General features: G+C 34.5%; 2 protein-coding genes across 2 annotated transcripts; both read left to right on the plus strand.

Moving 5' to 3' along the window:
* The first annotated feature begins 946 nt into the window (after window positions 1-946).
* Window positions 947-5,718, plus strand: LOC111498383 (trigger factor-like protein TIG, Chloroplastic). Its single transcript, XM_023149601.1, has 13 exons — window positions 947-1,317; window positions 1,417-1,500; window positions 1,919-2,047; window positions 2,437-2,525; window positions 2,755-2,938; window positions 3,330-3,420; window positions 3,512-3,666; window positions 4,044-4,136; window positions 4,284-4,376; window positions 4,528-4,608; window positions 4,696-4,845; window positions 5,066-5,161; window positions 5,310-5,718. Exons 1-13 carry the CDS (start codon window positions 1,018-1,020, stop codon window positions 5,388-5,390), a joined length of 1,626 nt encoding a protein of 541 aa, XP_023005369.1. The 5' UTR covers window positions 947-1,017; the 3' UTR covers window positions 5,391-5,718.
* Window positions 5,719-9,958: 4,240 nt separating this feature from the next.
* Window positions 9,959-15,084, plus strand: LOC111498370 (65-kDa microtubule-associated protein 1-like). Its single transcript, XM_023149579.1, has 10 exons — window positions 9,959-10,143; window positions 11,082-11,182; window positions 11,266-11,469; window positions 11,559-11,807; window positions 11,893-12,108; window positions 13,114-13,269; window positions 13,360-13,671; window positions 13,998-14,085; window positions 14,178-14,326; window positions 14,490-15,084. Exons 2-10 carry the CDS (start codon window positions 11,111-11,113, stop codon window positions 14,793-14,795), a joined length of 1,752 nt encoding a protein of 583 aa, XP_023005347.1. The 5' UTR covers window positions 9,959-10,143; window positions 11,082-11,110; the 3' UTR covers window positions 14,796-15,084.
* The last annotated feature ends 1,442 nt before the right edge of the window (window positions 15,085-16,526 follow it).

Here is a 16,526-nt window from a genome sequence, read left to right on the forward strand (position 1 = left end):
TCAAACTCAAATACTTGTATCGGTTTGATCCTACGCCGTGGAAAAGATTGAGTTTGCTTTTGAACTCGTAAAAAGAGCGGTGTAGCGGTTTGGCTCTGATCCGTGGAAAGAGTCGAGAAAGTTCTTTATTCAAATTCCCAAGAGACGCTTGGGGGTGGAGTAGGTCGAGTTTGACCGAACCACTATAAAACTATGGTGTCATTTTTTCTAACTCTTCTTTTCCTATTTAATTTCAAAATTATTATTGTGATTTATTGCATGTTCTACTTGATTATTGTTTTGACTGGAATTATTTTGTTCCAGTAATTAGCATATTTTACTTATTTAAAGTTGAGTAAATTCATGAATAATGGACAAATATCTTCTTTAGGTAGCGTTGGAATCAATTCTCTTACAACTTCGGGAGACTTTTCAATATATATTTAATTAATTTGAATTTCATTCCAATTTCAAATATTATAAATATAGATTACAAGCTCCAATTATAAAAAAAAAAATTAATTAATTAAACTCTTTGATGAATAAATTTGAATTTATTAACGGTAAATCGGTAGACACATGTTGTTAAGTACCATTTATTTCCTAATAAATAATTTGTTTATTATCCAACTATAAATAAGTCTCTGATAGAGCGAGGTTGGGTCATGTTAATTTTTTTTAAACCATAGTCTCCTCGGATTAGTGGTTACAAATCCGGGTAGGCATAATATGTTCTCTGCTTTCAACACCCTCTTTCAGTCGAATGTAACCAAATCAACACCATAAAGTTAGCTTAAGCATGTTTTATGAACCTGTCAAGTGGTGTGGGGTAATTGATTAGCCTATTTACATTTTTTATACGAGCCAAGTTGATAATTTAGCCGGAAAGCAACCACTGGTCCCGTCTGGTACGACGCCCTTTTGGTTTAACGCCAACTTTATCCTCTTCATCATCCATCAAACTTGAAACAACGTTTTATCCAGTTGAATTCGGTTAGTTTGGCTCCCTCCACCCTGAGTTGCACCAACCCAGCGGCTATGGCGCTCTTCCCATCTAATTTCTCCGCATCCTTTCTCAACCTCGCTCCATCCCGCCCCTCAATTTCTGCTTCTTTCTCCAAAACCCCCTTGCTTCCATGGAGGAATAGACGCTCCAACTCCCTCAACCTTCGCTTTCTTCCCCCCCCATTTCACCTCCTTCACCCACTTCAAATCTCCCCGATTTCCTGCAGATTTTCTTCTCCACCTTCTTCCCCTTCCCCCGTCGATCTCGGCCCCAAGGTCGACAAGCTTCCCGCGGCCCTGGAAATTTCCGAGTCCCAAGAGCCCAATTCCAGAGTCAGTGCTTTTCAAATTCACTGCTTTTCTTCTTTAAGTCATTCGTTCATTCTTCCTCATTCTGGTTTCCCGTATTTGAGAATGCAATATTCTGTTCAGGTTAGATTGAGCGTCGGAGTTCCACCAGCTGTTTGCGAGGATTGTCGTAGCAGGACCATTGCTGAGTTCATGAAGCAGGCCAAGGTACTTACTGGTTACCCTCTTACATAACTCCTATGCATCTTCCTCACTGTCCTGTGTTGTGCCAGTGGAAATCTTGTACTGGTTAACTCCTGATCTTGAATAATCCTCTCCTCGGACAATGACTTCTTCTATATCTCCACGTTAGTTTAATATTTAATATACTTAGCTTTGAGCCTAACTCAATGTGAATTTGATTTTAGATTCTACTCAAAAGACCTTACGAAGATATTGCTTTAGTAATAATCTAGGATCATATCCACTGCTATACAATGTGAAAGAATGATGTGGGGTTCAACAACATTAAATAATTATTTATGAAAGGAAAATTCTTAGTGTGCAACAAGGAATTGCTATGGGAATGATAGAAACTAATTTGGAAGAAGAATGAGAATTATATGTTCTGTTTTTCTGTAAGCAGATCCCTGGATTCCGTCCTGGAAAGAAAGTTCCAGAAAGTATTCTTGAAAGTTATGTAGGGAAGGACAATATTCAGAAGGCCATTGTAGAATCTATTTTGAAGAGGACCCTTCCTCATGCAATGTCCTCAGTAAGTTAAAACTGACGTTCTCTTTACCTTTTTATTTTCTTTTCTTATAAAATATTTTATCGATCAAGAAGCATAAGGAGCTGCAGCAATTGGATCTAGGCTCTCTTTGAGTTTGGGATGATTTTTTGAAGGCTCAAAAGGGTTCTGACCAATTAAAAGCACTTTTGAAAATTTGAATGGTGTTTGGTTACATAATCAAAACTAATTCTAAAATACTTATATAAAGTATGAATAGAAGAAATGTTTCACTTCAAAACACATTTTTCAATAGTCATCCTAGACTCCCTATGACACAGATGCTAATCTACAATCAGTTTTGTACCAATTCATGGTCTTTCTTTTCCTATTCTTTAATTTGATATATATACATATATATACTTGTGATGTAGGTAGAAGGAAGGGCACTGAAAGACTCGGTTCGTATCACCTCTAAATTTTCTGACTTGGAGGATACCTTTTCTTCTCAAGGCTCTCTCAGGTTTTCCAAATATGTATCTTTTATGTTCTCTTAAGATGTAGGTGCATATTTCTGCTAATTCAGTTGCACATGCACAGAGCTTACCTTTATCTTGTAATTCTCTCGCGCTTTTCAGTTACGCCACGAGTAATAGACTTTTTTGTTCCTTGCTCACGTTTTTCCGCTTTAAAGATTGCAGTGCACTAGTTATTTGCCTGTGACTTTGTGACTTTGTGACTTTGTGATCCAGATATGACATTGTTGTTGATATTGCACCTGAAGTCAGATGGGTTCCTGAAAATGGATATAGAAACTTGAAGGTGGTTGTTGAAATAGACAATGAAATAAATGCTCAAAAAGCTTCTGAGCAGGAATTAAAGCGCCGCCACAAGTCCCTTAGTATATTAAGAATTGTGACTGATAGAGGATTACAGGTGACTGTTGAAACCATTTTCGAGCCTGCTCGTTTATGTTGTTTTGTTTTCTCCATAGTTTTTTTCTGAAAGAGAAATTGAGGTTACTCTGCAATCAAATGGTACAGATCTGAAGGAGCCATTTATCTGCCATGTTCTGCAAATTTACATGAAATTAAATTGTCTACTCGTTATGTCAGTTTTAGTCATTCTGAAATAGTAGAAATAGAGCAGAATTGAAGGCTATATGAAAATGTTATACCATTGATGTTAACTTGATGGTGATTTCTGTTGCAGGATTACTAATATCATACAGTTTAAAATTTATTGGCTTCCCATCTAATCATTGGAAAGTGAAAATTACACTTAAAATATCGTGTGAGAATTTTGACCATTTGACAAATGAGTGCAGATTGGTGATGTTGCAGTAATTGATATATCAGCAACAACAATTGGTGAAGACCAATCTGTTGGTCAAAAGATTCCATCGGCAGAGAGCAAAGGTTAGAATAAGCTCCCCATCATGAATACTTTTGTCAATGCGTAATGATCGAGTCACGAGAATTCCTCTCATTTCCTTCTTGCCATGTTTAGGTTATAATTTTGATACGGAAGATGGTGATAAGGTGCTTCCAGGGTTTGTTGATTCATTAATTGGCATTCAACGAGGTGAAACAAAATCATTTCCTCTTGTATTCCCAGAATCATGGAAACAGGAAGATCTCCGTGGTGTTCATGCGCAATTCACAGTGGGTTCTTATTCACTAGAAACCCAAGGGAGCCAGTTTGTTAAACTAATGAGGAGACTATAATTACTACCTGTTTTTCTGACTTTTTCATCGACTCTTTATTACTTGAACTTAAGAAATCCTTGACCAAGGGTCAGAGATTCAGATTCTCCACCCTAAATATTTTTTAACTTAAACTTTTGAAAAAATGAATAAAACTAAATAAATGAACAGTTAAACTCATGAAGATATGATAATTTGCTCTTAGACTAGTTCACCCTGCCACTTTGTCAATGACTGAACATACATTTAAGCATTCATGTATTCCATTTATTGTTGGTCACTGTAACATATACAATATTTTCCTTGTTCTTCTCTTATCTCTTTCTTTATTTTAGGTCGAGTGCAAGGAACTGTTCTACAGAGAATTGCCTCCGTTGGATGACTCCCTAGCCGATAAGCTTCTTCCCGGCTCTACAATGCTTGAACAGGTAACATAATGCTCTCAGTTGTCCTCCCAGTCCCAATCTAGCTCATATTAGCAATATGAAAGGCTCCCAAGGAAAGATATTTAAAAGAGAAGAAGAGTACATTATATATATATATATATATATATATCTTATGCTGCAATTCTACAGGTCAAGGAAGCGTTGCTGCAAAGATGCCTTGAAGTGGAGCAAACAGCTAAAGATCAAGCAACGGACAATGCAATTCTTGACCAGCTTTGCAAGGTATTATACTATCTGAAATATCTTTTCTAAGATTCATGTGCTTATTCGAACCTCTGGGCAGTGTGTTAGAGTGTCTGAGTTTGTTTGCATGGATTTTGTTTATTTGGGTATACAATTTGGCTGAGTATAGTAAATTGACACAACCTTTCAGATGGTGGAAGTTGATATTCCTCAATCTATCTTTGAGGAAGAAGGTAGACAGCTATATGGAGCCAAACTATTGCAGATACAGGTCAGAACCTGCAAAGATCCCTGAAATTGAATGCCACACATCTGTGTAGTGTACCAGGTCTCATATGTTTTTTTGGTTGTGGCACAGGCAAACATGAAATTAAATGAACAGCAGTTGGCTATTCTATCTAGTCCGAAGGCTGTGAAGGAGTACCTTGACAATCAGGAGGACAACATTAAGCATGTTATAAAACAGAATCTGGCAGTGGGAGATATATTTAAACGTGAAAATTTGCAGGTATGAGTATCTGTATCTTAGATTATTTTCTTTTCTTATTTCGTTACTATTTAGCCTTGGAAGTTTTAATTTCATTAAATATAATTATGAGCTTGAATAATAAGCTTAATAAGTATTAGTTAAGTTCCAGTTTCTCAAAGATGTGTGGTTGGCATTATGGCTAGTTGTGTCCATTCTTAAGCTTGTGCAAGTATTTCAACAAGCTCTTCCTGCTTTGCAGGTGGCCACAGATGAGCTCATGAAAGAGGTGGAAAATTCTATTGCAGAATTTAAACGTAGTAAACAAGAATATGACGAAGAGAGGGTGCAGGAACAGGTGAGAAAAGTCGAGGATTTGTTATGAAGAATCTGCCTTTTCTTAACCATATGTGTTGCTCAGTGTTGGTTGAAAAGGATATATGTTAAAACAATTAGGTCCGTACAGGGAAAGAAAAGAAAACTGATTTGACCTCATATTGATTCAGGTACAAGACATACTAGAGGGAGCAAAAGTGCTTGAATGGTTGAGAGAGCATGCAGAGATCGAGTACATAACGCCGCATTGACGATGGCTTATCTGCTTGGACACTCGTGTATGCATAATGCATGTCTTCGTTCGGACATTTTCCATGTCGGCTCCATAGAGCATTGCCAATCGCAAAATCTGGCTTCCTTTGCTAACAGATTTGGTCGATCAAAAAGGCTGTATTATTGAAGAGGGTTGAGATGTTGTAGATTTGTTAATTATTCAAGACAGTGTGTGGATAATAGTCAACTTTAAGGAACTTGAATGCCACAATGTATGATTTTTTTGTATATTCAAGGTTGATAAATCATTGTACAAAAATTACCTTGATGAACTCTAAGGTCGAGTGCCATCACAGTTACCGATGATTACACATTTTTGGTTAAACCATAATTTGTTTAGCCTCATATCGTGTTGTTTTTTTTTCATTTCTCATTTTTCATTTTAATTTAGGGAAGAGATTTGGTTAAGAACTCCTTAGGGGGGTTTGCTCCCTATAGGATGCATGGAGTTGAAGTTTGAGTTTAGGAAGTCTATAATATGTTGAGTTGAGTTGTATGGCACTTGGAGTTTAAAAGTATGTACTTAAGTTGTGAATGGTCTTGAGTTTTGAAATTTGTTAGTATTTAATGGAAGATAAATTTGAATTTATATGGATAATTAATTCATATTATTGATATACGGATGAGTCGTATTGTTGCATGTACATGCATACCTAAATAATCATGAGTTCGAATGTTTTTATAGTAGAAAAATATGAATGAGCACTTGTAATAATACATATTAGGTGCCAAACATGTTCGCTTTAATATATGAAAGGTTTTAACAAAAAGAAGGGTTCTACCACTTCCCCCTCTCTCCCAAAACCTCCGCTCAAATCCCTCAACCACTCCTTCCTCCCCCGTCATAATTCTTCAAACTCACCATTTTCATACACGTCTCAAGTCCAACAAGATTCAACAACCATTCATTCTTCATCTACAAAATTGGATAGGCTCGATTCAATCATTATTTCATGTGTTACAAGCTAATTTGATTGAAGAATGATCATTTAGAGCTTGATAAGTGAATAGTTACACGGTTGAAGTAACAAATGAAGTTGCCGTAAATTGCATTTGATTCTAAGTGGTTAGAAAACTTTATTTATTATTTTTATTTTTATAATTCATAAAGGGTCTAACTCTTTTATGGATCATTTGAATATTTGAAAGTTTATTTAGGTAAAAATCAATTGATCTCAATTGAGACCCTCCCCTTAAAAATTTGAGATCATTTTTGTCATTTTTAAGTTCAATCATCAAGTTTGGTGGTGGAATAATTCAATTTAGAACAAGTTTCCATATCTTGCCAGCAGATCTGTGAGGGCAAGAGATAATCTAATTCTAACCTTATCTATTGCTTAATTAGAATTTTAGATAGTCCGGTCCTAAATATGAAGTCATGGGACTCCATAGGTGGAGTTGGACTTTTATGAGCATGATCAGACTAGCACCAAAAGTATTAAGTGACTTTAGCTTAGGCCAACCAAGTAAGTAAACTTATTATTGGAATGTCTTCGAACTAGGTTGGATGAATTGACTGTTGTATGATTGACACATATCATGTGACAAATTTACGTGTCATTTTTAATGTCATGATATGTTATAGTATGATTATGTTATGTGGATGAATGTTATATAATGCATGTATTCCAGTATGCCAGCTCATGTATGTTATCATATCATGTTCACAATTATGCCTATGAGACATTGATGACCCATGTATGTTAATAATGAAAGATATGTCATGTACACATATGCAAATCTCATAGGGAAGTTACGTCATGAAAAGAACGGAAGTATGATGTGTATCATAACCATGTACAATAACTTGTGGTCATAAGCTAGTGGTCACCAAATAGGAATTTGGAAGGAGTAAAATTTAGAGGTCACTTTGATCATAAGCTAGTGGTACATAATCATAGGGGCATTTTAGTCATTTTACACCTACACTTAGTTTAGCCTGTTATCATAACCTAATAGTCACCAAATTTCATACATAACATTATCATATCATATGGAGTCTTCTCCTAAAATTCATATTCATGGCTTAAGCGCTTCACTGAAATCAAAATTCATGTAAATATCGTTAACTCAATCTTAATTTCAACTTCTCACTTTCTTCAAGACTTGATCCATACATGTTGGAACCAAAGTTGGTCCATGCCACAGACGAAATGACAAGTTACACGGACGTAAGACGTAGAACTTAGAGTTTGAGGTAGGCAACAAGTACTCTTAAAGGTGGCACCAACGAAAGTCATCTTGAGATTCAGACGAAATGACAAGTTGAACCCATGATTCATCAAGCTCTTCGAGATTCTAATTCAAATTGAATTGGTAGCGTATCAATTAGCCCGGCTCCTTACAATGCACAACGCATTCCTAATTAAACACATTTTCCCCCCTTAAAATATTTATTATATAATGATTTTAATTAATAACGGTGGGAGGGATTGGGGAGGAGAAGGTCACATGTGTGTTGGTCAAAAATTATTTTAATTAATAATTTTTGGGACATTTTTTCTGCCTCATGGTGGGGATCAAACCTGACCATTTTTGTTCCCCGACTACTATTTCATCATAATTTCTTTTTTTAAAAACAAATATATATTTTTTCTTTAAAAAAAAAAATCAACTTTATACTTATATTGCCTCACTCCCAAAATTTTCAAATATTATTTAAGTCATACAAAAATAAAAAAATGAAAATTATCAAAATAAATTTTTATTTAAAAAAAAATCATAATTAGAATAGGATCCATGGATTTTAATAATAATTAAATAAATGGGCTTAATTTTGGGGAAAATAATTAAAAAAAAAAAAATGGAAACCCCCAATTTAGAACATCAATTGCCTTCTTTAGGAGTCAGATCTCCATCAAAGCCATTAATATATAAAGAAAAAGAAAGTTCATTTATTGGGAGTGTTGTTGATTGGTGGGCAATAAATATACACAAATTTCAATTGAGCCCTTTTTTTTTTTTTTTTTTTCTCTTTTTAGGTTATTTATTATTATTAATTATTTTAATTTTTTTAAAGAAAAGGACACAAAATCTGGGTTATTTTAAAAAAGGGCGTGTTGACACGTGCACACGTATTAATATATTTAATAATTGGTTCTGAAATTTTAAATTATAATATTTTCATTGCTTCATAATATTAGAAGGGATTATTTAATGTAAACTATATTGTTGAAATTAATTATGTTACTATAAGCAATTATGATTCCATATTTTATTGAGTCTGATGCACTCATTATTGAAGCACTATAAATAATTCAATAATTATTGCATGCGTATATATATATATATATATGATACTAAATTCTTTATTGAATGCTATATTCACAAATTATTCATGTTAAATAGCAATAAATTGTTTGATTTATAGGTTGCTTTCGATATCATTTTTCTTCTGCATTCAAACAAAACAAAATTTACTTTTGATTAAGATAATCATTATCAATTCTCTACTTCAGAACACACCTCTTAGCTAATAATTATCCATTACTAAATTAATAATTTTGAGATTTTAGGCCATAAATCTCAATAAAATAATGGCAACCATATAATTGGAGGGTAGTTATTATGATAACCAATAATTGAGTTACTTATTGACCAAAGTTACACGTTGAGTTAATTAAATGGAAGATCGCAGGTCCATCGATTAGTGTGAGATGTTTTGTTGAAAGTAAAGGTAAAGTCACAAAAGTTTATGCTTAAAGTGGACAATATCAAACTAAAATAATAATTTTGAGAAAAATAGGAATAGTTGATTTATTGAACTCAATTATGGGAATACTTTTAATGAAAAATCTTCCAAAATCATTTTTTCAAATATTTAAGGCCTAACTTAGTAGATAAGATTATTGGGAGTCCGATGTTGGTTAATTTAGCTGAAGATCATTGAGGAATAATGAGAGCTTATGCTCAAAATGGACAATATGATATTATTGTGAAGAGTCGTGATTTGTAACAAAGACATCAATTATCATTTTAAGAATCGAGCACCACCCACCATCCAGATTTATTTATGTAATAAAATATATATTTATAAATATGGAAAAGAAAAAGGAAAAGATAGGAAGTAATTTCAGGTTTTTTTTTTTTATTTTTAATTTTGTTCAGATTGCACGTTATTAAAGAGAAATTCCTTCCTTCATCCACATCCAACTTCTGAGAATTTTGTTCCTCAAAAGAGATAGTATTCAGAATTATGCAATAAGGAAACATTGATTCATTCATAAAAAAAATGTATTTAATTTATTATGTATTTATCCATTCAAATTTTCAAAAAAATATTTATTATTAACATATTAGAGTGTTTAATTATAGTTTTGTTTTGTGTGTGTGGAGAGACAAAATGAGTAAAGGTTTGGAATTGGCACAATATTTTCAAATAAAGCAATATTCTATCATTTAATTCAGAATTTATTTAGTAAAGTGGGCATGCGTTGGCCTAATATAATTATTAAACTAAAATATATTACATTAATAATTAAGAGTGATTTAGAATTGGATATTGTTTGTATTTAAGGGTCCCATCCCCAAACCCCCCCTTGGCCCTCCCCTTCTTCCCCCTCCCATTATATGCTCTGCTCTGGATTCTTGTCTTCCTCTCTCCTTCTCTTACTATTATTCCTTTCTTCCCCCCCTCACTACTCACTCCCTCGCTCTGCTGCCTCCTGCTCTTCTGGATCTGAATTCATTGCGCTTCTTCAATCCTTCGCTTCTACTTCTACCAACATCTGGGTATCATTTTCCTGCTCTTCTGTAGGCTTTAGGATCGCTTATTTCTAGGCTCTTTCATGCTTTTGCCAAGAGTGACTTTTGTAGTGTCTATCTTCTCTCTCTCTCTCTCTCTCTTCACCAACTCTTTTCAATCTTTCGTCTAATAATGCCTTACATCGCCTTCACCTGCCAATCGTTTGAACTCTTTGATTACAACGGGAGTATTTTTAGATCTGAAATTTTTGTCTCAGATCATTCTAGTTCCCATCTTTCACTGCTGCTCTTCTTTTTCTTTTTCTCACGCACCTCTACGCCTTCCATTTCATTTTTCCAGTTCCTTCTATCGGAATGTGATGGTACTGGGAGAGAGTAGAGTGTCCCCAACTCTTTGATGCCCTTCATTGTATCAAATGTAGGGCTTAAATTTGGTTGCGATTCTTCTTTTCGTGTGTATATGACAAATGGGAGATTTGCACATTTTTTGTTGACTAAATTCTCAGAACCCCATGGTGAACTTTTGTGATTGGGAGATTGAGTTGGAGTCTTGATCTCAAAAACTTTGTTCTGGATTCTTGGGCCGTGTCTTTCGTTTGGTGGCCTATTTAGTTGATTTAGTTCTCTTAGATGAAATGAATTACTTAAATTTTGAATAATCTAGCTCTTGGGTTATGTGTAGAACGAATTGTTAACTGATCGGTGTGATGAAATGTCAGTTAAGTTTTGCTTCTTTCTCTCTCACACTCAAATACACACACCATGCACAGACTGCATATTTTCGCAGAGATTGTTTGAGGCAACTTGTATTGGTTCTATTGTTCCATTCTTCCATATACTTGTTCTTTTTTAATGATATCAAAGACACATTTGTGTGTGGGTGGGGGTGACACATTCTCCAGGCTTAATGTTGCATGATTTCATTTCATATGAACAACCTAACTTACAGGGTCTGATTGATGCAGATAAAAGTGTGAATTTTACAGATTCGTGAATGGCGGTGGAAGATACAAAAAATTCTCTTCAAGGGGAAACCACATGTGGTACCCTACTGCAGAAACTGCAAGTAAATAAATGACGCTGTTGGTCTTTTGCTTCCCTTTTTTCCGTCTAAATATTTTCTATTGGTCTCACCAAAAGTTATCTTAGGAAATTTGGGATGAAGTTGGTGAAAGTGATGAGGATCGAGATAAAATGCTGCTTCAGATAGATCAGGAATGTTTGGATGTCTACAAAAGGAAAGTTGAGCAGGCTGATAAGTCAAGGGCGAAACTTCTGCAGTCTTTATCAGATGCAAAGCATGAGCTCTCCAACCTTCTATCTGCTCTTGGAGAAAAAAGTTTTTCTGAATTTGTGAGTGAATACTTCATATAAGGCCGCCTTTTACATTTGAAAATGTTGCTGCATTTTTCTCATGATTCATATCAATTTTTTTTTTACAGCCTGAGAGTGCTTCTGGAACAATCAAGGAACAGCTTGCAGCCATAGCACCCGCCCTTGAACAGCTCTGGAAACAGAAAGAGAAGAGGGTTAAGGAATTTTTTGATGTGCAATCAGAGATACAGAAGATATGTGGAGAGATCACTGGGAGTTTAAACATTAGCGAGAATCCAGTAGTAGATGAGTCTCAACTTTCTGTGGAAAAGCTTGACGAATACCATTGCCAACTTCAAGAGTTGCAGAAAGAAAAGGTAAGTTTTAGTTTGAGAAGCTATATATTTTGTTTATCGTTCTTCTTTCATCAAGCTAATCTTGGATCAATTATTCAAAGAACAGAGTGAAAGGTTGCACAAAGTTCTTGAATTTGTGAGCACCGTGCATGATCTCTGTGCTGTCCTTGGGATTGATTTCTTTGGTACTGTAACTGAGGTTCACCCAAGCTTAAACGACGCAACTGGAGTGCAATCTAAAAGCATTAGCAATGATACTTTATCCAAGCTAGCAAAGATGGTCTTAGCACTGAAAGAAGACAAAAAGCAGAGGCTACATAAGGTGAATTTAATATTCTGAACTTGTTTCTTTAAGGATGAGTTTGGCGTAACATCTAACTTAAACAATTCACTTCTTTTTTCCTCAAAACACTTTTTGTAAAACTAGTTTTAATTAAAATACTTGTGTGTTTGGTTACTTTTTCTTAAGAGTGATTTTAATCCAAAGTTCATTTGGCTGCATTGCATCTAAAAGTGATTCTACAAAGGCCATCATAAAGTAATTCTAAGCGATTACCAATTAACTATTTTATAATATCTCTTTTTGGATGATCAACTTTAAAATGATTCTTCACAAAATGATTTTAAACTAATTTGATTGTTTCATAAGTGATTTTTATTTGTTACTGAACACTCAACATTCTTTATAGAACACCTTAGGCCTTTCAAAATCACTTATGAAATTAATCCAAGCACCCACTAAGAAGAGAATTTCAAAGTTACGTTTGATTTGCCTCCTTGCTGCAAAATATGAAAATAGGTATTTATGTGGATGTGAAACAACTACGTAATATCAATCAAGCTTAACATTTAAAATGATATTTAAATAAACTTTTTATGGTATTCAATTTAGTTTGAAAATTTAAAATCTTCCCACTAAGATGCATCCTCATTTTTATCATTTAAAAGGATATTAGAATTACAATTACTTGTGGCATTGTATCTCGATTGAATTTATTGCTTTAGTCATACTAAAGTGGGAAACAGAAGTATGTCATGCACTCGGATTGTTTCATGGCTTGGTATGTCTTTTCTTCTTTATTTGCAACTAGCACGTATAACAATGCATGGAAACTAGAGCTTTTTGGAGTTTGAAACAATGCATAGGCAGCTTTACTATTTTTCAACAGCACTTGTACATATCAGTTACAGGGATATAGATTTGTACGTTCTCATACATGCTAGACCTTGCACTATTTCTAACTCAAGATTATGATGATATTCGTTTAGTTTTTTTGTTGTAGACCTTTTAATCTTTGTATTTTATTTATTGTACTTTCATATACAGCTTCAAGAATTGGCAACTCAGCTGATTGATCTTTGGAATTTAATGGACACCCCCTCGGAAGAAAGAAGTTTATTTGATCATGTCACGTGTAACATATCAGCATCAGTAGATGAAGTGACTGTCCCTGGGGCTCTTGCTCTTGATTTGATTGAGCAGGTATTTAAGTGTTCTTTAGATCTCTTGCTGTAAATTTGTACAGGTGTGGGTGTTGACTCTTTTTTGTACTGCATGTTAAATATAAATAAGGCTGAGGTGGAGGTTGAGAGACTTGATCAACTCAAGGCCAGTAGGATGAAGGAAATTGCTTTCAAGAAGCAATCTGAACTTGAAGAGATATTTGCTCATGCTCACATAGAAATCGTCCCAGAGGCAGCTCGAGAAAAAATTATGACACTGATTGATTCGGGTAATGTTGAGCCTTCTGAATTGCTGGATGACATGGACAATAAAATAGTAAAGGCCAAAGAAGAAGTTCTCAGCAGGAAAGAAATATTGGACAAGGTTGAAAAATGGATGTTAGCATGTGAAGAAGAGAGCTGGCTAGAAGACTACAATCGGGTACTTGTCCTTTCCCGCTATCATATTAAAACTATTAGCTAATAACCTAACTCTAAAAATTTGATTATGTTGATTTGCCTGTATGAAATCTTTTGATTTTGTGCTATTTTGTAATTCCCTGGACTAATTGGTTGGAAAACTTACAGTTACAAATTTACTTCTTACGTGGTTGATATAGCTAAGTTCTAAACATCATCTCAGTTTCACAGTTGAAAATTTGAATGTCGCTCCCAAAGACTGAGAGAGACTAAATGTATATGCTACTTTATTTTCTAAAAAATACTGGACTTGTGTTGTGTTTTGACGCCATTGGCATCACCTTGCAGGATGATAACAGGTATAATGCTAGCAGAGGGGCTCATTTGAATCTCAAACGTGCAGAGAAAGCTAGGATTCTGGTCAACAAAATTCCAGGTTTGTTGTATATACTTGTCCGTTCTTCAATATTGCTCTTACAATTCCGTGCATACTAATGCTTGGCTCTTGTTGATGACTTGATTATGAAGCTCTTGTTGACACTTTAATTGCCAAAACTCGGGCATGGGAGGAGGATCGTGGCATATCGTTCATTTACGATGGTGTTCCTCTTCTTGCTATGCTTGATGAATACACCATGCTCAGGCATGAAAGAGAGGAAGAAAAACGACGATTTAGGGTAAAATTGTTTCTAGCCTCGTGACGTCGATCAACTTATTTGTGTACATGTTACTTTTGGTTTGGCATTGCCTCAACTGAACACTAACACTTTGGATAGCTTTAATTTGCTCATGTGACATTTGAAGTTACCCGTTAGTGACCTCTTATGGTGGACATTGCAGGACCATAAAAAATTTCATGAGCAGCAAAGCACAGACCAAGAGAGCATCACGAATTCAAGGCCTAGCCCTGCTCGACCTATCGGTACAAAGAAGGCAGCGGGACCTCGTGCCAATGGAGCTGTGAACGGAACTCCTAGCAGCAGAAGGTTATCGCTTAATCAGAATGGATCTAGATCTATGAATAAAGATGGAAAAAGGGATGGTATGAGACCAATGACACCTGTGAAGTATGATGCAATCTCGAAAGAGGACTCTGGCTCTGGCTCGCACGTTTCAGGTACGGAGCCTGTTTCATCTTCACCATGAGATGGAGGATAGAGATGTACTGTAGTGATAATAGGTCTATATAATACCATCTGTAATATTTGTAGTTGCTGGTGTAGTGGACGCGTTCCACAAAATAACGGAAGGTTAATGATGAGGGTTCTTTGTAGTTGTGTATGTTAGAAGAAGAAGTTGGATGCTTGTGGGTTAATGGTAGTTATTTTGTCCTCAATCTTTTGTACTCTACCGTCCAGAAGTGGGGGCAATACAGCTCTTTCGTCCTTTTTGGTTTTTGACTAATCTACTTCTCAATTGGACTCTGATTTTGTGATCTCTGTTTGTGTATGCATTTATTTCTCGTTTTCCTGCCTTCCTTCTTGTATATTTTTTATATTATGTAGTTGAAATTAATTCATTCAAATTGAAAATTATGTTGTAATAAATATTTATTTTCTTTATAAAATATAGGAAAAATTATGTTGTAATAAATATTTATTTATTATGTTGTAATAAACAAGATGCACTTGAATCCAAAATCTAGGATTCAATTGGACTGTCCACACTTAGGATCAGAGCATCCCAATGTCTTCTGCTAAACCAAAATCTAGGATTCCATGCCTAGGATCGAAGCATCCTAATGTCTTATGCTAAACTTGTAGAATCATAATCATCCTCTGATTTGTGATTTTTCTTCCTCGTCTTTACAATAAGTTCAAAAGTGACTCTTTGATCCGCCTTTGTTTGGACCATTTGATTTACTTCTTCACCTTTGGTCAACAAGGGGAGCATTTATCATATGAGTCTCCATTTTTTTTTTTTTTTTTTTTTTTTTTTTTTTTTTTTTTTTTTTTTTTTTTTTTTTTTTTTTTTTTTTTTTTTTTTTTTTTTTTTTTTTTTTTTTTTTTTTTTTTTTTTTTTTGACAACTACATCTTAGATTTCATCGAATTTTAGTTTTTCAGATCATCATTCGCAACAACAATCGTATTCCACGATTTGGGTAAATATGACCTTAAAATCCGTGCTTTAATTTCATCTTCAAAATTAATTTCTATCAAACTCAGTTGACTTACCATCATATTGAATTCATTTATATAATCTGCAACAGATCCATCTTCAGACATTTATAGATCGAACAATTTCCGCATCAATAGCACCTTATTTCATAGCCGACAATTTTTCGTACATATTCGACAATCTCTTCAACATATTTAACATTGCCTCCTCCTTGATGATGTTGAATGCCACGTTTTTGGACAACGTCAACCGGATCAACCCTAGGGTCTATCGATTCTTAAGTTTCCACTGGTCCGTGGTCATGATATTTGACTTCACCCCAAACAGTGGTTCGTGAAGATCTTTTTGGTACATATAATCTTTAATTTGCACCTTCAAAAAACAGAAATTGGATCCATCAAACTTCTCAATTTCAATCTTTGAACTTTTCATTTTCTGAGATGGTGGTGATTGATGACTTTAATATGTAAGTAAGAGAAAATATTGACAATAAAGACAAAAAAAAAAAAAAAACATTTTCAACCACGAGTATATACATCATTTAATCTTTATTTACTTTATCATACATAACTTGATAACCATTGATTAAATTATAAATAATTAACTAGCTCCATGACCTAACAATGGCCACACCCACATGTCTATCCTTAAACTATTTGGATCCTTAAATATACCAAAGACCCTTTATATTATTTCTGTTAGCTCAAAGTTTTAGTATATAAAAAGAAATTATTGTCATTAAATGTCAGTGACTATGA

The sequence above is a fragment of the Cucurbita maxima genome, unplaced genomic scaffold, assembly GCF_002738345.1.
Source record: "Cucurbita maxima cultivar Rimu unplaced genomic scaffold, Cmax_1.0 Cma_Scf00025, whole genome shotgun sequence".
NCBI lineage: Eukaryota > Viridiplantae > Streptophyta > Magnoliopsida > Cucurbitales > Cucurbitaceae > Cucurbita > Cucurbita maxima.

Excerpts from the sequence above, each read along its gene's own strand:
- LOC111498383 (XM_023149601.1), top strand. The coding sequence starts at position 1,018 with ATGGCGCTCTTCCCATCTAATTTCTCCGCATCCTTTCTCAACCTCGCT. Across the intron at positions 3,667-4,043 it reads GTGTTCATGCGCAATTCACA|GTCGAGTGCAAGGAACTGTT; the intron begins GTGGGTTCTTAT and ends TCTTTATTTTAG. Across the intron at positions 5,162-5,309 it reads AAGAGAGGGTGCAGGAACAG|GTACAAGACATACTAGAGGG; the intron begins GTGAGAAAAGTC and ends ATATTGATTCAG.
- LOC111498370 (XM_023149579.1), top strand. The coding sequence starts at position 11,111 with ATGGCGGTGGAAGATACAAAAAATTCTCTTCAAGGGGAAACCACATGT. Across the intron at positions 11,470-11,558 it reads AAAAAAGTTTTTCTGAATTT|CCTGAGAGTGCTTCTGGAAC; the intron begins GTGAGTGAATAC and ends TTTTTTTTACAG. Across the intron at positions 14,086-14,177 it reads TCTGGTCAACAAAATTCCAG|CTCTTGTTGACACTTTAATT; the intron begins GTTTGTTGTATA and ends TTGATTATGAAG.